The sequence below is a fragment of the Sarcophilus harrisii genome, chromosome 2, assembly GCF_902635505.1.
Source record: "Sarcophilus harrisii chromosome 2, mSarHar1.11, whole genome shotgun sequence".
NCBI classification, from domain to species: domain Eukaryota; kingdom Metazoa; phylum Chordata; class Mammalia; order Dasyuromorphia; family Dasyuridae; genus Sarcophilus; species Sarcophilus harrisii.
This window is the reverse complement of record NC_045427.1, coordinates 236,234,602-236,258,095: the sequence shown is the minus strand read 5'-3', so window position 1 is coordinate 236,258,095 and position 23,494 is coordinate 236,234,602. Positions and strand designations below refer to the sequence as shown.

General features: G+C 36.8%; 2 protein-coding genes across 3 annotated transcripts; both read left to right on the top strand.

The window, feature by feature from the left end:
* The first annotated feature begins 2,620 nt into the window (after window positions 1–2,620).
* PRELID3B (PRELI domain containing 3B) lies at window positions 2,621–13,894 on the top strand. 2 transcript variants are annotated; one of them, XM_003757640.4, is made up of 6 exons: window positions 2,621–2,838; window positions 8,109–8,277; window positions 9,720–9,809; window positions 10,372–10,442; window positions 10,559–10,661; window positions 12,078–13,894. In XM_003757640.4, the coding sequence occupies exons 1-6, from the start codon at window positions 2,807–2,809 to the stop codon at window positions 12,195–12,197; spliced, it is 585 nt and encodes a 194-aa protein (XP_003757688.1). In that variant the 5' UTR covers window positions 2,621–2,806; the 3' UTR covers window positions 12,198–13,894. The 2 variants fall into 2 exon arrangements, with proteins under 2 accessions (XP_003757688.1, XP_023350262.1); XM_023494494.2 differs by lacking the exon at window positions 2,621–2,838 and adding an exon at window positions 5,152–5,246.
* A 2,784-nt stretch (window positions 13,895–16,678) lies between these two features.
* ATP5F1E (ATP synthase F1 subunit epsilon) lies at window positions 16,679–23,151 on the top strand. The gene is given in 4 exon segments (XM_012539662.3): window positions 16,679–16,814; window positions 16,817–16,856; window positions 20,414–20,540; window positions 23,000–23,151. Coding segments are annotated over 3 exon segments (285 nt in total). The 5' UTR covers window positions 16,679–16,693; the 3' UTR covers window positions 20,538–20,540; window positions 23,000–23,151.
* The last annotated feature ends 343 nt before the right edge of the window (window positions 23,152–23,494 follow it).

Sequence of the window (23,494 nt, the reverse complement as noted above, 5' to 3'; positions counted from 1 at the left end):
TCTAGTACAGGCCCTCCTCACCTCTTGCCTGGACTATTGGAACTGGTCAGTTTCATATCTCCAAATCATGTTCTACTGTTGCCAAAATAATTTTTTAAAGTATAGATTTGATCTACTGGTCATCCTGCCATCTAGGGGAGGGGGTGGGGGGGGTGGTAAGAGGTGAAAAATTGGAACAAGAGGTTTGGCAATTGTTAATGCTGTAAAGTTACCCATGTATATATCCTGTAAATAAAAGGCTATTAAATAAAAAATAAATAAATAAATAAATAAATAAAGTATAGGTTTGCTTATGTTACCTCTCTTTTCAGTGCTCTCCAGTGGCTCCCTTTTAACGCCAGGATCAAATTACAAAGTCTTTTGTATGGATAAAGCGCTTCATAAATTTTCTATCTACCTTTCTATTTTCCCTTGTATTGGTCATCTCCTACCTAGAATGCCCTCCCTTCTCACCTAAACCACTCAGTTTTTCTGGCTTTTTCTAAAATTAAGTGGGATTAGCAGAAGGTTTTTATCTGGCTCCTCCATTAGCTGCAATGCCTTGCCCATTCAGGTGACATTCCACCTATTTTGTATATATTTTATATGTACCTAGTTATTTACATATTGTCTGGCTCATTAAAAAACTTCTTGAGGCAGGGATAGTTTTTGCTTTTCTTTGTCTCTCAGTGATTGCCACAGTAACTAGGACATAGTAATGACTTATTAAATGCTTATTGATTGACTAACTAAACTTAGATAATGCTGTCTTCCCCAATTTCTTATTTTAAAAAATTAAAATCTTTACCTGAGTGGTAAAATAACATTTTCTAAAATAAATAGACTAGGACTTCAAGATAGTGTTTGGAGGCATTTCAGCAATGTTCCAGAAATAGTAAGGACAGGATGTTTTGAGGTCATGGTTCTTGAACAAGTGTTTTCTGTCCTGGTCGTGGTAACTTGAACTCTTAAAAAAACATATTAAGGCTCTCCCATAATTCCTCTAAGCATTGTCTTACTAAGAATTTATGATAAATAGTATAAACTAAAGGAAATACATCAGAAATACAATAAAAGAAAAAACTTTTAAGGTTTGTAAAGTACATTATAAAATTGAGTTAAAGTTAATCAAATGAGTTAATTTGATAAATTTCAAATGCCATTTAATAAACCATTATGTCAGTTGATAAGAGATCACAAATTACTGTGATGATCTCTATATACCAAACAATCATATTACTTTTTATAAATAGTCAATTTTTTAAAAACTTACTGATAGCTTTCTTGTTTTCATAGAAAATGTTTTGGCTACTTTACAATTTTATCTTTCCTTTTAGAATCGCTTGTTTTAAAACTTATTTGGTAAATTAAGCTACAAAAAGGAATATAACAAAGATTAAGTCCCTGTTTTTTGTTAAATTGGGGGGCAAAGGAGGAAGGGGAAGAGAAGACATTCCATACCCTCTAAGTTTATACCATATTCTAGGGAAATATAAATTTCTAGTATGTGGAATTGTAAAGACATAACAAGTACTAAAATATGTAAAGATGAGATTAAAATACATATACCCTACGTATAAATAATGTAAAAAATCTTGTTTTGTACATATTATTGCTAACACAAGTGATTTTTAACAGTATATTAGAAATAAAGTACATAAGAGAAATTACATGAATTGTTAAGTCATACAGTTTGTCCACATTGTCCCATAAGGCATCCTAGTCTCCCTACTTTGTACACCTTTAACAGTGTGGGGTTTGTTTTTTTTTAACCTTTGTTCTTGCATTGGTTACCCAATACTTTGCTATTTTGTAGGAACTCAATAAATGGATTTGGCTGCCTTTTCTACGACTGTTCCCATTATCATCTGTTACTCATTCAGCTCAAGGCCTGCTAACTCCACACATTTTCAGTAATACTGAATTCAGTAATTCCCATTTGCCTCTCACTATGAAATCTTGCAGAGTATTATGCCATATTAATTTTATTAAATTGTTATTTAACTTATTATCTATGCTTTGTCTAATTGAACAAGGACGTAAATTTCATTCGCTGGTTTAAAAAAAATGCTTAAAATGGTTATGGTATACGGTAATAATCTTTTTCCCATTCTATTTAATCGGCTAGTCCCGACTCCTGTAAAACTGGCTTAAGAAAGATGTTTTAAGTAAAATGCTTTGCTAAGGAGTTAAAAAGATAAATAAAAGACGTTTCATCCCCACCTAGATGACAATTAATGTTCCAGTTTGTCAGAACAGGTCTTTCCCGTTCAGACTTCAGAATCGCGGTGAAGCTGGTTTGAAACACCTCCGCGGAACAGAGATCCCACGCAGCGGATCCAGTGCGACCTTCCCCAAGCCCGCGGCCCCGGCAGACTTCAGGTGCTACGCGGGCAGGCCGCCGGCCACTCACTTCAGTCAGTTGGCCCAAGGGAGAGGACGGCGCCTTCTTTATCCAGGGATCACTGGCTCTATAGAGAAATCCTTATCTGCCCGCCATAACACCTGAGTAAAAGCCAAGTATTAGCAGAGGTCACAGATTTCGTTTACGCAATGCCAGAAAATAGAGCCAACTGACGCCTGTTTGCGCTTGCGTAGTAAACTTGCCCGAGCTGTTAAAAAGTGAGCGGTCTTTAAAGCGCCTGCGCGTTGGTATCTAACCCGGTTCGGAACGAAGGACCGAAGAACTACGTAAGGGGCGCCGCTCTACGTGTACCCTTTCGGCGCCTGCGCGTTCTGTTGCCGGCAAGTGGGAGAGGGCTACTGTCGCCTCTTTTCCCCTCCTGTCCCTTAGCGCCGCCCGGACATCGTGCTGGTCGCTGGCACCATGAAGATTTGGACGTCAGAGCACGTTTTTGAGTGAGTCTGGGGCTCTAGTGTAGTAGCTGGAGAAGCGAGAGATGGGGACGCGGAAGAGGAATCGAGCGGGGATGAGGGAGTGCCAAGAAGCGAACCGGCCTCCTCCGGAACCTTCCAGGCGTCGGGCTCTGGAGCGCGTGCCCCAGAGGGAACGGGAGCCCGAGCCCGCGCTCACCGGAGAGGATGCGAGCTCAGAATCTCCCGCGACAGGAGTGCGGAGGATGGGGAGGCAGGGGGCAAGGTCATTGCCGGCGAGGAGCTTCCGGCTTAGCCTTCTTCCCGCAAAAAGCCCCCTTCCGTCCTCTTGCCCAGTGGTGAGAGCCATGCGGTCTGTGCTCCGGCGAGACCCCCGGCCCCAGGCGCCTAGATTTGGGTATCGTGGGAGTGCCGGCGACTTTCCGCCCCAGAGGGCCTGGGAATGGTGTCCTGGCCCAGGACATTGTGTTCCCAAAAGTTTAGGCTTCTTCCAGGACGTACCGATTCCTGCTTCTGTTGTATCTCTCCAGTCTTTTTTGAGACTTCGGGAGGGACGGTTGACCTTGGAGAGGAACATGTGTTACCTTGTATCAAAAACTAGGCTTGTTCCTGCAACTCGAGCGTTGGAAAAACTTGTTAGTGAGTTCCATAGGTAGTTCCTCCACACCCAGGAAAGAGCCTTGTTGCTGAGAACATTTTGGTATTAGGGTGACAAAGGGAGGTGTGACAAGGAGGAAAAAAATTAGGCTTCCTGTTGACTTAACTCATTACATATTTTGGACAAGGGAGTGTTGTCTTTTACTTCTCACTACCCCCAAAACCATGGGGGTAACTTATTTTCTTTTTTTTTCTTCCACCACCTTCCTCAGAAGTCTAATATCCCATATTTTTTTCCCCTGCCGAAATGGAAGAATAGGCATTTAACTGTTAAAACTTCATATGCTGTTTGTTTTTGCTGAAGGACATTACCCCTCCTTTTTAATTTTTTTGTCCCTAGAGATGGTTCCTTTGATTTAGAAGAGAAAAGGGGTATTTTTGAAAATGAAGGTAATATAAAAATAAAAGAACAGTTTAAAAATGTAAATGTGATTGAAATATTTGATATATATCTTCATATATATGTAGTACATATACATTATACATAATTCTTTTTAAAATGTGGTTCTGTCTTGGCCTGTTTCTATTTCTGAAGTTCACTGTTAGCAGAGGCCCTTTTTTTGGAGCAGTGTTTTTTAATGTTTTCCAGTTAGACAGGCAGAAATATCCTTAAGTTGGTTGATGCTACTTGGTTAAGGGTGTTAGCCTTTTGGTGGAGATAACCTTCAGATATTTTTCCTTATATTTGACCTACTCTTTCATATTTATGCATTAGCCACTATCAAAATTGTAAAATACATCCTATTCTTTGTTTTTCTTATATTCATGAGTGATGGTTTGTAAATGTTTCTCTGTTCCCTACACATGACTCATAAGGTAAGTAAGAATCATGGTTGACTCTTGCTTGGATGAAAATAGAACTTGAGGTAATAAAATGAACTAATCTTGTTATCTTTGTGGAGTTTTAAGTATAAATCATGTAATTAATCTTCAGAGAATCCATGATTTCATTACTGTGGGCACCAGTTAGTGTAATTAAAATCATAAATTACTCCTCACTTCATTGTGTTATATGGCAGAAAATTTATTCCCCAAAAAGTATTATAAAGAGAAAAGGGGGAAAGTGTCTATATGTATAAAAATATTCATAGAAACTTTTTTTGTTGTTGTTGTAGCAAAGAACTGGTTGGTTGGTTATTGTCTTTCGCTCTCAAAAGAGGACCATCATGGTATCATTATGTTAGAGTCAAGTTACAGTGTGTCCAACTGTGGCTGATCAAATCAGTATGAGCTCAGAATGCTCTCCCACAGGTCAGGCACAAACGGTCCATGTGAACATTTGGGATAAATTCTCCAAGTTAGCACATCTCATATTTCTTCTGAGTTACTTCAGATCTGCTTTGTTCATAGAGCACAGCACATTTATTGATAAGGGGAAGCCATGCTAGATGGTCCTGTGCCACTGTCTCCCATATCATGCAGTCAATTCCAAAGTTTCAGAGATGCCCTTGAGATAGGTCTCATATCACTTCTGTTGACTACCATGTAAGCACTTCCTCTGAGCTCTTTGGGAAATAGTTTATGTTTGACATTCGAACAGTGAGACCATTCCTTTGGAGCTTTGCTCTCTTGTAGAGTTTGAATGTTTGATGGTTTAGTTAAAGGACCTTAGTGCGCAGTACTTTTTTTTTTTTTTTTTAACCAGTGATCTCTAGAATCTTCCTAAGATAATTCAAATACAAGGTCCCAAGTCTATAACATAGAAGAAAACTGACTCTATCTGGCAGAAGAAGCATAGCACACATGAAAATGTGATCTTGACTGCAAACCTGATGGTGAATACAAGTTTTTTTCTTTGGAAGATAAACATGTGTGGAGATCCAAACCAGTCTGATTTTGTTAGTGCCTTTCTATGTGCCGAGCACTGTGTGAAGTGATAGAGGTAGTTAATTAATAGAAAGAACCTGCTCTCAAAAAACTTTCAATATAAATGGGGGGACAACACACAAAAGGAAGCAGGAAAATGGGGGGGGAGAAACTAGAAAGAGATTTTAGGTCCAACCTCTGACCAGACCACCATCAAAAGGAAGGGTCAGAAAGTGAATGATGGGGGAATGAGGAAAAAAGATTGAAATTACTAAAGCTCTCAAGAGAGAAAAAAAAAACTTATTAACCTTGAGCATTAGAAAATAAGCCAATAGGAAAGATATAAGTAACCGAAGGGAATATATCTTTTAGATTATCTAAACAAGTCTAAACATTTTTAATAACTATTTCAATGCAAAGAAAAATTCAGATCTGATATGGAGCAGAAGATCCTGTGCATTCCCAAGAGAAAAATTGAAGTAAAGTCAGTCAGCTAACAATCATTAAGTATCTACTCTGTGTCAGACACTATACCAAGTGCTAGAGTAGAAGAAAAGGTAAAAAAAAAAAAAATCCTGCTTTCAAGAAGTTCGAAAGAATGAAATTCTAGTGAAAGAAAGAACGAGTTCGAAAGAATGAAATTCTAGTGAAAGAAAGAACGTGCAAACGTGTGTGTGTGTGTGTAGATAAAATAAATTAGGACCAGTTTTAACAAGAGTGCATTAAGATTAAAAAGGACTTTGGGGGGGGAAGAGGAGCCGCTAGGTGCTGCAGTGAATAGAGCACCAGCCCTGAAGTCAAATCTGGCCTTGGACACTTCAATACTAACTTTAATGAAATCATGATGATTTAGCTTCACTACAAATATCACATAGTCTCAACCAGATCTTCCCTGCAGTTTGGCAAGCCTTTTCCATTTTCCTCATCCATTTACTATCACTACCTCTTATCTAAATATTTTCATCCCTCCTATAACTTTCCTCATCTCTTTTTGGCTATCCCTTCCTTAGTCTCTGGCCTAATAACTTTGTCTCTCATTTCATAGGAAAAATTGAGATCATTTGCAAAGAACTTCCTCTTTTCTCTTCATGTCACTTTACTAGTTTGGCTTCTTCAATGATGGTCCCTTTATTTTACATGCTAGGGCAAAACTTTCTACTTGTCAGTAGACTTTAGTGACTTCTGAGGACTTTCAGGATCAAATGCAATTCTTTTTGGCTTAATTCCTCATAATTTAGCCCTTCTTTTTTTTTTTTGTCTTCTTACACCAACTCTTCTCCACACCATCTCCTAAAAGATTTTGTAATAGATCCTCCAACTCCAGAGGGTTTTTGCTGGTTGTTCCCTCTCTGTTGACCTCTGTTGACCTATTTTCCCTGGCGCGCTCACTCTCTCCTCTTTCTCTCTCTCTCTCTCTCTCTCTCTCTCTCTCTCTCTCTCTCTCTCTCTCTCTCTCTCTCTATATATATATATATATATATATATATATATATGTATGTGTATGTATAGGGGTGTGTGTATAGAGAGAGAGGGTCACACAGCTAAAAAGCATTAAGCATCATCTGGGGTCAAATTTGAACTCAAGTACTTCTGAATCCAGGGCTAGTACTCTATCCACTGTACCATCTAGCTGCCCCTTTTAAACATTTGTCCATTGTAATAGTAAAGTTCCAGAAATAAAAATACTTTCTTGAAATCCTATAGAGCCTGGGAATTGAATATTTTCTGTTCTAGAAATGTAGTTAGGCTATATGGTCTATACTTTTAAAGGTTATAAAAGCAATGTGATATAATTATTGTACTCAATCTAAGAGATTTTTAGAAAAGTCAATTATTTTTTGTCAGCTTTATAATTACATTGATTCATAAAATTATTTGAATACTTGTATGTGTGTGTGTGATTGAAAAAATTCATTGCTATCATCAGAGTTGAAGCTAAAAACCATCTTAGAGACCAGCTAGTTGAAGTTCCTCATTTCTACAGAGAGGTAAATAAATATCAGAGAGGTTTCGACTTACCCATAGTAGGAGTTGGAAAGCATTGCCTCCCTTCTTCTTTTTTCCCTTAGTACCTTTAGGTTCAGGAACTAGACTTCATTCTTAAGGATTATGCCTTAAACCCAAATTGTTTTGGCCCTGATTGCTTTAGAATGAATTTAAGTAGCGATTGTTTCTGTTTTGGGTAGAAACTCAAGAGACCCCCTTCCCAGATTTTTTTTTTTTTTTTTTTTTTTTGACTAGATAAAAAAGGCCATTCTTTGCTTCATTTCTTTCTTACCTAGTATTAATCACTGAATGGGTGTTGCCTCAAATTGAAATTTGTTAAAGACCTTAGCTTAAAAAGGTTAAGGGTCTCTCACTGTATCCAGGACCATCTCTAGTCACCCTGACTTATATCTGGCCATTGGACACGGATGTTCCCTGGAGGAGAAAGTGAGGCTGGTGACCTTGCATAGTGGAATTCACATTGATTTCCTGGCATGGCAGCATCTCCCTATATCAAGGTCGCTTTGAGAAGGAAGGAGAAACAAAAAGATATTAACCTAGCAGAGCTAAAATTCAGATCCCAGTTCTTCGACTTCAAGTTCAGTTCCAACTGTGCTATATTGCTTCTATGATAAAATTATGTCATAGACAAATTAGGCAAATATGATCACTACTACTATACTTTAAAGAAAAAAAATTGAGGTTGGTATTGGAATATCAGGATCAGAAAATATCCTACTTCCTCCGATAAATTCTTGCATCTTGAATTCTAAAGAATAATGTTATTAAATTTTAGATATTCCAGAATGTTTAAAAATGTTTTGATTTTTCTTTTATTTTGGTAGTCACCCATGGGAAACAGTTACGACAGCTGCTATGCAGAAATATCCAAATCCTATGAATCCAAGTGTGGTTGGAGTTGATGTGTTAGACAGACATATAGATCCCACTGGGAAATTGCATAGCCATAGACTTCTCAGCACAGAGTGGGGAATGCCTTCTATTGTAAAATCAGTAAGTACATCTCTGTCTCATGTTTCACTGACTACTGTTCTTGTCTAATCCCAACTTCTTTTCTCTCATTACTGAGAAAATGAGTGGCAGATCTAAAGGTGGTACAAAATCAGAAAAAAATGAATTTATTTTTTGTATAGATTTAGTATTCCTATATTGGTGATGACTTCTCTTTTCTCCATATCTCCATATCTAATTTGAATAAATTAGAATTAGCACTTCTTTATGTCTAAGAGAAAATACTGATGCCACTAACATTTTGGGATAATTCTTTTGTCTTCTGTAGTTTTCATTTACGATTCGTTGAAATACAGTTCTGGAAAGACAGGTTTTGATTTTATTTAGATTCAAATAGAGCTTCCTGACCAATCCAGATCGTTCTAGATTTTCTTTGACAAGTAATAACTGTCTCTTGCTCATTTTTTGGATTTTGATGGCACTGAATGTAAATAACAATTGTTTTCTGTTCTGACCAGAAACTGTCTGCCCCTCCAGATTTTTTTTTTTTTTTTTTTTTTTTGGTTATGGCAAATTAGGCCATCTTTTTGTCTCAATTCTTACCTAGTCCTTAAATCACTGAATGAGCTTTGCTTCAGACAAACATACCTGGGAAAAACCTTAGCTGAAAAGGCTATTATGTTCTCCCACTGCATCCTGGATCATCACAAGTTATCTTTGATTATTTTACATGTGTGTAAGTATGTTTGTATATAGATATAAAGAGATATATGAATACATATTATGCACATACACCTGGTTGGATGGAGATGAAAGGAGAAAAAGAGAATAAAGTAAAGTACAGCAGAGAACAAAAAGAATAACTTAGAAGGAACCAAAGAAAAAATGGACAGTCATAAACATAATCTCTTATATTATATATGCTTTCTTGAAATGGAAATTTATTGTTACATATTTCAAATCCTCCCATATATTCTGCTGAGCATATGACAATGTTTTGGGGTAGTTTTTTCCTTTTTCTATCTTGTTTTTAAATATTTTTTTAAAAAAGAAATCTTCCCTAGTTTTATCATTTACCTGATTTTTAATTACTTCTAGTAGAATCTCTCAAATCTAAGAATGTCATCCATAGTGCTTATTCCTTTTAATCTTGCAGAAACATTTCCCTTCCAACTTTTTGTCTTTTGATCTTATTTTTAATATCAGAGAGAAATTGATGTTTTTGTTTTGAAATGATCCACATCTTTATTTTCAAAATAATACAGAAAAAATGCTCTCAGAGGAGGGTGGCATAGCATTATATTGTGGTTTCCAATCCCCACTCTGCCACCTCTCTTGAGCCTTATTGTACCACCAATCTCAGAAAACTGTTATGAGAATAGCACTTTATAAATTAAGTGCTTTTTGAATGTGAACTTTTATTATTCTTATGTAATACTTATTGGTTAAAAATACAGTCACTAATTCTTAATATTTCTTCTTAGCTTATTGGTGCAGCAAGAACCAAAACATATGTGCAGGAACATTCTGTAGTTGATCCCATAGAGAAAACAATGGAGCTTAAATCCACTAACGTAAGTGATTTTTTTTTTTTTTTTACTCTTTTATTTTCAATATTGAAATAGGATATAATAATTATATATTATAATGAGTTGGGAAGACAGTTCAAACCCAGCCTCAGATATTTTGTAACCGTGTAGCCTTGAGCAAGTCCTTCCACCAAATGTAGATGTTAATAGCACGTCCCTCCTAGAGTTATTGTAAGGAAATATATATGTACATATATATATATATAATTATAAAGCACTTTTTAGCAGTGTTTGGCATATAATATATACTAATAAAAGTTATTATGGTGGTCTAAAACATGAGTGCTCCTCTGGTACTGTTTCTGCATGTTTTTAACACTCTATCCTTGACTAGTACTGACTTAAAAGTTTTGAGAATTTCTAAGTAGCAGAGGGCATAAGAAAAATATGCTTTGCATTTTCTAACTTATTGGTTTCAATAATAGAGAGCAAGAAATTTTGGACTTATAAAAAATAAGCTCTAACACTGTACTTGAAAAGTGACTTTTGAATTTATTTCAGTTTTAACAACTTATGACTCTAATCAATAGATAATTTTGTTTTATAGATTTCATTTACAAATATGGTTTCAGTAGATGAGAGACTTGTATATAAACCACATCCTCAAGAACCAGGAAAGTAAGTAAAACTTTTCTAGAAAGTGGTGGTTTGCTGGATTTTTTAATTATTATAGAATTATTTCTAATAATGAGAGAAATAATTGTACTTAAACTGTTTAAATGTATTTGCTTCAGGACCATTTTGACTCAAGAAGCCATAATCACCGTAAAAGGAGTAAGCCTTAGTAGTTATCTAGAAGGACTGATGGAAAGTACAATATCATCTAATGCTAATAAAGTAAGTTTTACTGTATTTATTGACTTTTATGTTCTTTGGGTTTTTGTTGCATTTTCTGAAATAACTCTGTGTACTTATTAATTTATTTTTTCAGAAACTTATTACCTACAATAATATAATAGGCAAAAGATTTGGCAAAGGAGAAAATAATGTATTTTGTAACTCATATAGCTACATTATATCTGAAGTAAATCCACTTTTTTATTAATGTGTGTTAGATGTTAAAAATTAATGTATTTACTATGTGCAAATCAGTGTGCCAAGTTGATGTTGGGGATCACAAAGGTTAAAAAAAAAAAAATGTTCCCTTAGGCTCTTCTTCCATCACAGAGAAATCTACACAAATTTTTTTTATATAAATAAAACATTTTTAAAAATAGATTGATAGGAACAAAAAAGAGAAATCATTTTTAACTCTTCTTTTTCACCCACTACCATCCCATCTTGAGTATTAATAATAAAAGTTGTCACTTTGATTTCATGATGGATTTTTTTTTTAACATTTTAGGCATACAAAATGGAAATTGGTTGCTACTTAAGTTGTAACCCAAGCTAATTGTTTATTATTAGAAGTAATAATAAGTAATGGTTATAGTACTTTACACATATTATTATTATACCTTTTTATTCTCATAATAAATTTGTAAGATACATACTTTATGATTTTACAGATAATAAAACTAAAGTCGGTGGGTTAAGTGATTTGTCACGGGGGTCATACAACTAATCTGAAATTAGTTGCTGACAACCAAATCCAATATGTTCCCCACTTCTCAAAAAAGCATATTTTGATTGAATCATTTCTAAGAGAAAATTAATCAGTCAATAAGCATTTATTAATCCCTTACTATATGCTAGGAAATGTGCTAATAAGCATTAGAGATTTAAAGAAGGGAAATTAAACTGAGAGGATAAGTAGATGGTTGGGTTTGAGCTCATTCTTAAAGAAAACCAGGGAAATCAAGTGGTGGATAGAAAGGGTTAGAGCCTTCCAGTCATGAGGTACAGTCCTGGACAAAGGGAAATAATGTTTGAATAACTGCAGTAGGCCTATATAGCCCTGTGTAGGTAGATTATAAAGTATAAGGAGTGGAGTAGAGTATAAGAAGACTTAGAAGAGTAAGAATAAATCAGGTAATGAAGGGCTTTAAATACCTAACAGAAGACTTACTTTTGATCCTGGATGTCATAAGGAACTACTGGAGCTCATTAAGCAACTCATGATACGGATCAGAACTACATTTTAGAAAAATCATTTTTGGCAACTACCAAGTGAAAAATCAGTTTGAATGGGGAGAGATTTTAGATAGAGACCAGTTAGAAAGTTTGTTGCAATAGTCCTGGGTCAAGAGGTAATGATGATTGCCTTTGCTATTACTCAATGGTGATTATAATGTATTATGAATTTTTTTGAAGGGCCGTGAAGCAATGGAATGGGTAATTAACAAATTAAATGCTGAGATTGAAGAGTTGACTGCTTCAGCAAGAGGAAGCATGAGGACACCTATGGCCGCAGCAGCGTTTGTAGAGAAATGATAATGGCTATTTATCTAAAACATAGGCCCACCAGGGTCTCTCTGGGCTCTTATATTTATTCATATTTGGTATTTAAGAGGCAAATCTGTATATTAGATAGGTATTCAAATAGCTTAGAGAAGGCTTCAATTTTTGATGGAAAAGGGGGAAGGTACAGGGCTTCCCAACATATGGGATCAACTGGAATTAACATTACATGAAAATACCATGCAATATCAAGTTTGCAATATTTGAAGATGTAAGGATATTTCAAATGGATACTTTGACCAGAAACTGGCATGTTGAATCTCCGTAAGGTTGAATTTTATAGCATTCATGAGACTCTACCTGGTTTTGGACCAACTCCAAAATGAAGCAGAGCTACTTTTTCTAACATGATTGCCCAAGCAGTTTTCATGTTTTAATAACTTTCTTTGGAAAGAAGAAAAGCATATTACTTGAAATCCCAATGTAAGCCTTTTATTTGTACAAAAGTAACTGGCTTTGAAAAACTATGGCATTCTGAATTGGTACTTAAGTGATATTTTTGTAATGAACACTATCATTAAAGTGATATAACTCCCAATGTTAACTTGATTGCATTATATTAGAAAATACTGTTTTGACTTGCCAAATTTTTTAATATAATATAGACATGATCTATCTTGATTTTGCATTTGTAGAAATGTATATGATTTAAGATGCTGAATTGTGGGCATGTGATGTTCACTTTGAAATTTGAAGAGGAGCCAAAATAAAAAATAAAGTTATTGCCTGAATTTAAGAACATCATAAAATTTAAACTAACACCTTATTTGCATCTTTTAAGCATTTCATATGATGCTTAACTACACAAAAATTGCCACATGACTGAATCATGCATCAATAATTGCTATAGCATGATATGTCAAATTATTTAATTATAAAATAATTAATTGCATCTTTTTATTGTACTTACTCACCACAGTCTTTTTTTTTTTTTTTTTTTTTTACAATGCATATCCGTGGATCATTTGATTTAATTTCCAGTCTTATTTTCGATATAAATCTTAGTTCTTTAGCTCTCTATAATCCTATGGTGTTGCTGCCAAAAGAAGGAATTTAACCACAGCTAACCACTAAGGAAAATTGCACTGAAGCTTTTATTTATGAGAAGTCCTTACTTTTGGTACCAGAGGGCCAACTGGAATATCAAAGAGCTATTCCAGAAAATGTTATATTTTGTTTAATATTTCAAAGCAGATAATTGTTAACTGCTAAACAGTATTTTCTGATTCTTGTAATTATTTCTATAATACTGAAGTTACATATGGGGTATTTTAAAAGGCAGTTATATCTTGCCTTTACCTATGCTTAACATAAGTGAGAACTTCTGTAAAGGTTTGCTACATTGTAAAGGTTTCCTATAGAAAAAAACTAGTGTGTGTATGTACATAAGCCACAGAAATGAATTTACCAAACTATTTAAAAAATGAGTATTTTTTCTATTTAAAATATTGTTTAGCTTGAGACTTTATTAGTACATTTGTAAAAACAACTCTCAGATCCATTAAGGTTTGTGATTATTTTTTGTAAAGGAGAATGTTTTTACAACTGAAATGATATTTCAGCTAAACAAAATATAGTAAATGTTAATACTTAATAAAAGTTGGCTGTGTAAGTTGTACTTGTTCGGAAAAAGGCGCAATGCCCTGAGGATAAAATATTTCTAAACAAGGTCTTCTGTGTTTTTTTTTTTCCTCTGATCAATTATTAAATTATCTTTTATCTGTTGTAGTTCAGTTGCCAAAAATGTGTTCTTCTGGGTAACAGACAAAGAGAATCAATTCAGTTTAGAATCTCAGATTTAACATTTAAGAATAGGATTTACTGTTATTCAAAAAAAAAAAAAAAGCTTTTCATTATGATTTCCAATTTTCTATTGACTATCAGATTAATGTTTCTATTAAAATATCCCTAAAGCAACATCTTTGAATTATGCAAATAAAATTCAAAAACCAAAATTCATAAAAATCACCACCTGGTGACTATCCTCCTATAATTGTTATTAAATGTTGGGAAGTGGGGGCGTAGGAAGAGTGTCACTTTTAGATAGAAACATTTATACCAGCTGTACTTGGGGAAATAGGGAAAGTTTTCCAAATTAGAAAATTAATTTTAACCATAAAATGTTATTCATTTAACTGCTTGGGATCCATTTCATATTTCGTTTGCTGCAAGGAATGGGGAATACAACCATTTACTGAGAAATGAGGGATATTAATCATGGACTAACCATGGCAGTATAACCAAGTCAAATGCTTGAATTAGTTTTATAATAACTAATTCTATGAAGTTTATATTTTTCCTAACTAAGAAATTTTTTTTGAGACTTTAGATCCCTATCTTGCTCAGTCTTGAAGTGCAGCTGGCATCGAACAGACCTGCTTCCATAACAGACCACATGAGAACTGACCCCTACTTAATTTCTGATTTAGGCACCCTAATTGGGACCCCAGGATTATTGCATATATTGCCATGTTTAGTGTAGGCATTGGACTTAGGACTTCACCTACAGCAGCTTAGAACTCCAAAGCTCAAACAGTAAATCAGTCTCAGCCTCTCCAGTAGCAGTGATAACAGATAAATGCCACTATTCTTGGCTGAGTACCACATATGAAAGCAATAAATATGGAGCAGCTAAGTGATGGAGTGGATAGAGCACAAGCCTTTTAAATCGGGAGGAACCGAGTTCAAATCTGACCTCAGACATCTAACACTTCCTGGCTGTGTGACCCTGGGCAAGTCACATAACCCCATTTGCCTCACCAAAAAAAAGATAATAAATACTGCTGATTGATTACTCATTAGAAATGCTACTAATTTACAAATGAGATTTGACTAGTTAAATTTTTTCTGTGCCTATTTTTTTTTTTTTTTTGGCAGCACCACTGATACATTTGGTTCCCTGACCGGGAATCGAACCCAGGCCGTGGCGGTGAAAGCGCCGAATCCTAGCCATTAGCTGAGGTGTAGACCAAATGTTGAGGTCTAGATTTGGGGGGTACCTAAATGAAATAAATGAGGTCTAGTAGCAGGTGGAATTCCCAATAAAAGCATTTATTGGCCCGGAGAGCTAGATTGATAAAAGAGGTTTATTACTGAGTTTAGAAGTAGGAGATAGGTGAAGGTAGAGATAAGGAGGGCACTGGACAGAGGGTCCTCATATGGCTGGCATGCTTGGAATCTATGCAAAGAGGGGTTCCCAGCGTGGCCCTTTTAAGTCGGAGACTTAGCTCGAGGGGCTTTGGGGTGCAGCCCCAAAGTTGGCTCAGATCCTGGTGGGGCTGGGACAGGTTGGGATCTTCTATTGGAATTCAAAAGGACCAGGATTTGAGTCAAAGGGTAATTTACATTAGCTAGGGGGGGTTGGGAATCAAAGATTGGAATCTTTCCCGCATCATTCCCCCCTCAAGCAGTTGGAACTTAAATTCATTTAAGGAAAAAGATATGGGGCAAAGTCAGTTATTGAGACAGAATTGAAGATTTTCTCCTTCCAGGATTTTCCAAGTTCAGGGGTCCCCTCTTCATTATGTACTCAGTTTTGCCACTAATCTGGTTTCAGGCTTTCATCCCCTTTCTAGAATACACTAAAATCATTTCTTTTAAGTGAAGATCTGTGTGCCCCCCCCACCCCCTTATTCCAATGACTCTGTTGCCTGTAGAATCAAATACAAATTACTTCAACTTTATATAGGGTCCTGACCCCAAGATTTATGATGTTACTCTTCCGCATGAACAATACACGCTGTTGAAATTGACCTCGTCCCTCCTGATGGTTTATCTTTGCTTCGCTTTGCAGAAGCAGCATCCCGTATCACCTCAAACTCTTAGAACTCCCACTTTCTTGACTCTCCTTGCATATGTCAAACCCAACATCCTCAACCTTGTACTTCGTATATATTTATAAAAATATTACATGTATAAAAGGAACTCCAGCAGCAATGAGGCCGGCACCTCTGATTTATAGCCTTACATACATAGACACACACCCTTAGGTGGAGAAGGAAATGAAAAGCCACTCGGGAATCTCTGCCGAGAAAAGCCCAAAACGGGGTCTCGGAGAGTCGGAAACGACCGAACACCACACCCCCCACCCGGACGCCTGGTTGTAGATGCTAAGTACGGAGACGAGCACTCATTCCTCGTAGGGATGAAGAACCAGTGCGCACGTCGTAATGCCATGACCTGACGCGAAGCATCTTGTGGGGGTAGTGGGCAAATTCTGCCTAAATAAACTGATGAGTTTGGGTTTTAATCTACCTATCTGGCACCACACCAAGCAGAAAGCAGAGTAAAGACAGCTTTGCGTAAGAAGGAAGGAGCAGCGGTGAGGAAAAGAATCCCGGGCAAAGCATACGTGAGCGGACGTCCTTGCGCGGGGCCTGCCAAAAAAAAGGGGGGGGGCAACAATTCTGATTGGGTACCTCCTAATTCACTTATCAAACATCCTCTGCTATTGGTCACAAGGAAAGCTAATGTACTTAATGAGAGCGCGAGCAGGATTGGTAGACTGGCAGCGTCCCCGCCTCTTCCCCTTCCGGCTCGTGACCTTCTTGAGCCGGTGGACTTCTCCTTGGTTTCGTCCGTCGCCCGCCTTCGCCTAGCCATGGTGGCCTATTGGAGACAGGCTGGACTCAGGTAGGCCCAGGGGTGGTTTGGGCGACTCGCTGTGAGGCGCTGTAGGTGGGCTCGTAAGTCGGGTTTCTTCAGATTTTCCCAACCGGCACGGACGGCCGGGGCCTGCCTAAGAGACTGAGCCGCCACCGGCTTCCGGGCCAGTCCGCAGCCGCGGCTGCTTCCGGGCCTCTGGCGTCTTCGCTCAAGCCGCCTCACTCGCCAGCTTTTCATCCCCTGCCGTCCTCCATCCGCTCTTGTCCTTCTGAGCCCCTGCAAGAAATTACAGCGCCCGAGGCAGCGTCGCTCCGCTACGCTGCGTGGGGCCGTTTAATTCCATAAATATCTACTAAATCCTCATCGAACTGCATCTGTGATTTCCACCGGGGTCCCCGTTAGTGCTGCGACAATGTTCCGTGGGGGAGGCTTAAAAGAAAGTTCTCAAATTGACCCGCATCTATCCGATTTTTTAGTAATATTAGCACTTTAGCTTTGTAAAGCATTTTGCAACTATCTCGCCTTGTCCTTAGCACAACCCTGAGAGGTCGATGTAAATGCCCATTTTACAGATGGAAAAACAGGTTGAGAGATTGAATGACCTGTCCAAAGTCACCCAGCTAGTCTCTGATCCAAATTGACCTCGGGTCTGTTTGAATACACATCTGTTGTGATATCTCCTCACTCCTTAGCCTTAACAGCAGTCTCTAAAGTGACCTTTTCTCAGTCCTTGGCCTTCTGGACCCTTGCTCCTAGTGGTCGTGTTATTTTTTCCCCCCAAGTCCTATCTATTTATCTTCACAGCACCTCCTCTTAACATTGCTATCCCTCATGCCTGGACTATGGCAGCATCCTGCTTTTTGGATTTCCTATTCATTCCCCTCTCTACTCCATCTACTATTTAGCTATCAAAAGCGATTTTCCTTAAAGCATCGCATCAGTCCGAAGGACTCCATTCATTAAACCTTATCACCTCCAAGAACAAATACAAAATTCCTTCTTTAACATCCAAAGCCCTTCATGGCTCACTCCTATCTTTCCAATCACTTTTAGACTTTTCTTTCCCCTACTCATTTACTCTGCATTCCAGTCACACTGGCCTTCTTGCTGTTCTTTTCACAAGACACTCCATCTCCAGATACTGGATGTTTTTACTGTCCCCATCTGTTGGTTTGGGGGGGGAAGTTTTTTGATATGTTATAACCCATTAGACTGAGCCATCTGAGAGTATAGATTGTCCCTTGCCTTTCTTTGTATCCCCAGGGCTCAGAACTGTTTCTAATACAGTGTTGCTGACTTGACGTGGCTGACCCTGGCTCCTGACTTTGCTGTGCTTCGTACTTGACTTTCAAGACTGTCCCTTATGCCTAAAGTCAAACAAGCTTTTGTTAACATCCATTTGTCAACCAAACATTGTGTTAGACTTGGGAGATTCCCCAGCTAAAAGGAAAAAAAGTCCTTGCCATCAAGGAGTTTATAGTGTTGGCCTTCCCTTTAGTCTGGTTTCCTTTAAAAGTTAATTCAACACTGCCTTCTGCTTGAACCTTTCCTGATTCTTTCCAAATAAGTAATTTCCCATCCCACCCTCAGTTGTTTTGTATATGTTGATTCTTAGATATATTGTGGAGATAGTAGATGTAACCTGGGAATTTTGGAGAAGTGATCACTAAGGGGGGGAAAAACAGTTCTTTGACCGTATTCCATTTGAGAACCTTACAGGACACATGAGAGGAAATGCCCAGCATTCAGTTGACTTTATATCTCCCAGGACCTACCTAGATAGCCCAATGTGTCTGGTATAAAAGTAAGACCTTAATAAAAACATTGATTTCTCCCCACCCCCAAAACCACTTTTTCTAAACTCTTCAATTCTCAATGCTATTCTATCCCTCTCTTTAAAGCTAGATGATCCCATCTTTCTAGAGAAAACTGAGACTGTCAACCTAAGAACTCCCTCCTTTCCCGAACTCCCTATGAAAGAGAATTCCTTTGTGCCAAAGATTAAGGTGTTTCTCTAGATTCTTTCCCTTATGTTACTGTTCTTAGCATTTATTCCCTCTCACCTGGTCTACTCTTTTCTGTGTTACCTCTGAATATGCCCAGTTCTACCCTAACTTTAAAAAAAACTTCATTTGACTAGGTCATGCCTCTAATCTGTGTTTTCTTCCCCTGCTACCTGTAAATATTCTCAGGTAAGCCAATTAAGAAAAAAATTAAACTTAGCTATACAATGACCCTAGTCTATGTTCACTTTCCTCTTACTAGGAACTTCTAGAAAAAAAATGGTCTGTTTGCTTCCTTAATTTCCCTTGCCACTCGTTTCTCAGTGTTGTAAGAAACAGAATATCTTAACCAAGAATTCCACTGACTTACTGATGAATGCAGGAAAAATTTATTTTACATTCTTGCAAGATTGGGTGCTTAAATTAGTAGACACATATTTGGAAGTACAAAGTTAGTGTTTTATATTCTATCCTGAAGAGCAGCTCCCTCCTTCCAATTCTTCATTAATTGGGTGTTACAGAAATTATGAAATGTGGAAGCTCCACCTCATTATATAACCAGTCTCTTTCTCTTCCCACCCCCACCCCCCTCACCTCTCCCCTGGGAGCTTACATTTTATCTTCTTTCTACTGTCATCTACTTTTATGGATTCCATTATCTCTTTGTCTATCTTCCATATTTAGATATTTAGCCCTAATCTCTCTTGAACTCCAGTTTAATATCAACTACTTGCTAAGCTTTTCCTCCTGTATATCCTTTAGGGGTATCAAATTCAATACATTCAAACAGAAACTGATTTTTTTGTATCCAAATCAACTCTCTTGCAATCTTCCCAGTCTCTAAAATACCATTTTTTGCTAACCACAGCAAAATCCACTAGTAGCTCTTGATGAATGCTAATCCATCTCCCTCTCTTCATCCAGTTACTAGACCACCACTCTTGTCTGTCTTTGCTACAGTGTCAGTTTCCAGAATAATCTTTGCATGGTATAAGCTGATGGTGCCATTCCCCTTTTCAAAAACTTTTGATACCTTTCCCTTGTTTCTAGCGTATAATATACTTATCTACAATTTAGCTCTTAACCAGCTTTTTCCATCTTGTTTCATATCATTCCTCTTCGAATGAGCTTTGTTCTGGGTAAGTAGACTAGACTACTATTAATTTTTCGCATTCTCTTGCCTTTTAGAAACCTGTTCATCAAAGCAAAGCTCAGATGGCTCCTTAGAAGTCTTATCTGAGCCCTTGACCTTTCAGTTTATCTTGATTTATATTTGTGTATATACTGGTGCCCAAACCTCAAACCTCCAGAATGTTAATAACTTGAGATCAGAGACATTTTGGTTTTTGCTCATTAAGTAGCACAATTTTAGAATGACATTTTGGAGGGAAAGGAGAACCTGTGTTTGTAATGAATTGGGATAGCTTGTTAGAAACATTTCTCGTTAGAAGTATTTTTAAAAACATTCACATTCTATATTCAAAAGGCAATAACGTAATAAACGTAAGTTTCTTTATATTGCCAATTTGACCCAGTTGTGATTCATAACTTGCCATTATTCCCACTTTCCTTTTTTTCTAGCTATATTCGATATTCCCAGATCTGCGCAAAAGCAGTAAGAGATGCCCTGAAGACAGAATTCAGAGCAAATGCTGAAAAAGCTTCCGGCAGCAGTGTCAAAATAGTGAAAGTTAAAAAGGAGTAATGTGTAAGTAATTGATTTTTAAGGAACTGTTAAAAATTTCATGGCATGCTTTGAAAATCAAAGTTTCTAATTTTTTCAGATTTTCATATTTCTTGTTGTCTGGATTGGAATACATTTAGAAACTTAATGCCATAATATCTTAAAGTACATGAAATAAAGCGTTGTGAAATTGAACTTAACCAAAACTGAGAGATAATGGGATCCCTGTTCAAGCTGAGCCTGAGGGAAAATGAACTTTCCTCAGTTCTGCCTTCACCCTATATACCCAGACAATTGCTCACCAGTTCTGCCGATTTCTTCTTTCACCACTCTTGCCACATTTTTCTGTTTTCTTCAATTCATCCACATTGCTAACATCTTAATTCAAATTCTCGTCTTCTCTTTCCAGGAAGATTGCAATAACTTCCTACTTGGTTTTCCTTTTCTCCCCCTGTTTAATCCAAATGCTATTCTCCTGATGAGTAATCTTCAGTGGGCTCATATTATCAACTACATTCTTTTACTTGACATTTAAAGTCCTTTATCGCCTAGTTCCAATCTATCCTTCCAGGCATAGTATACTTTACTTTCTTCATAAGCTCTCAGCTTCAAACAAATTGATTTTCTTATTGTTCCCTGTAGATAACTCTACATCTCCTTTTCATTCCTAGAATGCTCTCTCTTGACCTTCACATAATTTGTTTCGAAGTTTTAACTTAAATACTTCCTTCCAAATAATCTTGAATTTGTGGATAAAGCACCAAAGCATCAGGCTTAAAGTCAAGAATGCCTACATTTAAATCCAACCTTAAAAGATCAGCCTCACCAGGGTCATACTGACACTGGGCAAGTCACAAACCTGTATTTGCCTCAGTTTCCTCATATATAAAATTAGAATAATAGTAATAGCATCTTCCTCCCTAGGGTTGTTGTGAGGAATAAATAAAATAATAATAATTGGAAACCACTAGCTGCTATTATTTGGTGACGGGGGAGGATAGAAGAGAAATGGCATCTGCTCCTATTCAAATCTAAGTTCTCTGAGTCAGGAGTAGTTTTATTTTTGTTTATAAACTTGCTGGCTTGCATGGTCCCTGGCACACACTAGTAACAATCATAAATGATTGTTTAATAATATCAGGAACTACTTTAGATATAAAATGTGGGGAATCTAACAAAATGATCTTATGCTTTAAACTTCTGGTATTTTAAAAATAATGGCAGGCTTTCATAAACACTTCAAAAATTGCAAAATCTTGTTAAGGTGTTTTACATATACTTGTTTTCCACAATAACTGTGAGACAAGATGCCACCACAATTTCTCATTTTATAGATGAGAAAACAAAGTTCATGGTTATGACTCTTGCCCATGGTCATAGAGGTGAAAGTCAAAACCCAGGTTTTCTTAGCTTAGAGCAGTGCTCATTCTTTTATGCCCCATTGCAACACAAGTATGCAGTTCAGGAAAGTCTTTTAAAAAGTATTGGAATATTGATTTAGCCATCTATTCGGCACTGAATGATTATGAAACTTTGTTTAGAAGGGCTTTCATGTGTTGTTTTACTTATATGCAAAGTTAAGTAATTCAGAGGCTAAAGTCTTTATTTTTTTCATTTTCAACCTTTAGATTACAACAGAAGTTTCACGAGGAAAATATCAGTCATTGATACTATTTCTTCATATCTTTAATTTTGTACATAGGAGCTAGCAGTTCTTATGTTCCTCACTCCTGAAATAGGCAAATTAATGCTAATTTACCAATTAAAAACCTTTTTGAAGAATACTTGATTTTCTTCTAAGTCAGCATTTGGAAGCAAAGAGATAGTTAATAGAGCCAGACTTGGAACACAACTCCATGCTGTTTAGTGTCCTTTCCATTAGTAATGGTGGTATTCTTTTCATTATTTATCATCTTGAAGCAATAGTCCCTATTACATGAGAGGCAGTGGGTAGTTGGCCTTGGAGTCAGGATGACTTTTTGTTCAAATCCCATCTCTTGATTTTTAGGCTGATGTTAACACATAGAAGACACTTAACCTCTTACTTCCAGGCAGCTCATACTGTTAAGCTACAGAGCTGAGCTAAATGGTTCCAAATCAGGAGTTCCCTATTCTGATAAAATCGCAGGTTTGGTTAAAAAACAGCAGCAGCCTCAAAACCCTCATTTCTGTTCTGAATTGTGAGTTGGGATACCAGCTTATGATTTTTTTAACTTTTAAGAACAAGAATAATTGACTAAGACAGTTTTTTTATATCTTCAGGAAAAGTATTTTTGGTAGCTAATAGTGCCACCCTGTGGCCAAAAGAGATGAGTGAAGCTAGTATAGTAAAAAATAGACAATGATACATAGATTTTCATATTGTGTGAATTGAAACAAAAAGGTAAGATTTTTCTGGTTCAGTAAAAGAAATAACTTTAAATTATTGGATTTTTAAAGAAACAAATAATTTACAACTCTTGCTTTCTCTTTTTCTCCTCTAGAACCTGATTAATGCTACATTTTCGAAGTGAAGCTTTTCAGTTATATATATGATGGCAGATTGGAGACTGTCTCACTTCATATTTTGTTATTAAGAGGAAAACACCTGTCTATAGATTGACATGCTAATAAACTAAGCCCTGATTGAATATAACTGGTTGTTTTTGGTTTATTGCCAACTACCCAAATTTTGCCATTTCTCTGGGATTATGACTAAGGGCATAAGGGTTATCTGTAGAGTAGAAGTAATATCTGGAAAAACTAGTAAAGCAGACTGTAAAACAAAAGTGGGAAATGTCTATTGTCACTATAATTGTCCCTTATCTTTCTGTTGCGGAAAGTATATCACAACTAGAAATTATGCCATGTCATTCTCTTATCCTTTCATGCAGGAAAGCAGTATCACTAAGTAGTCTTTCTCAAATGAGTGACTCATTTGTGACATGAGTGACAACTCAAATCAGTTGTTCACAAAGAATGCACCAATCCTTTTTCAT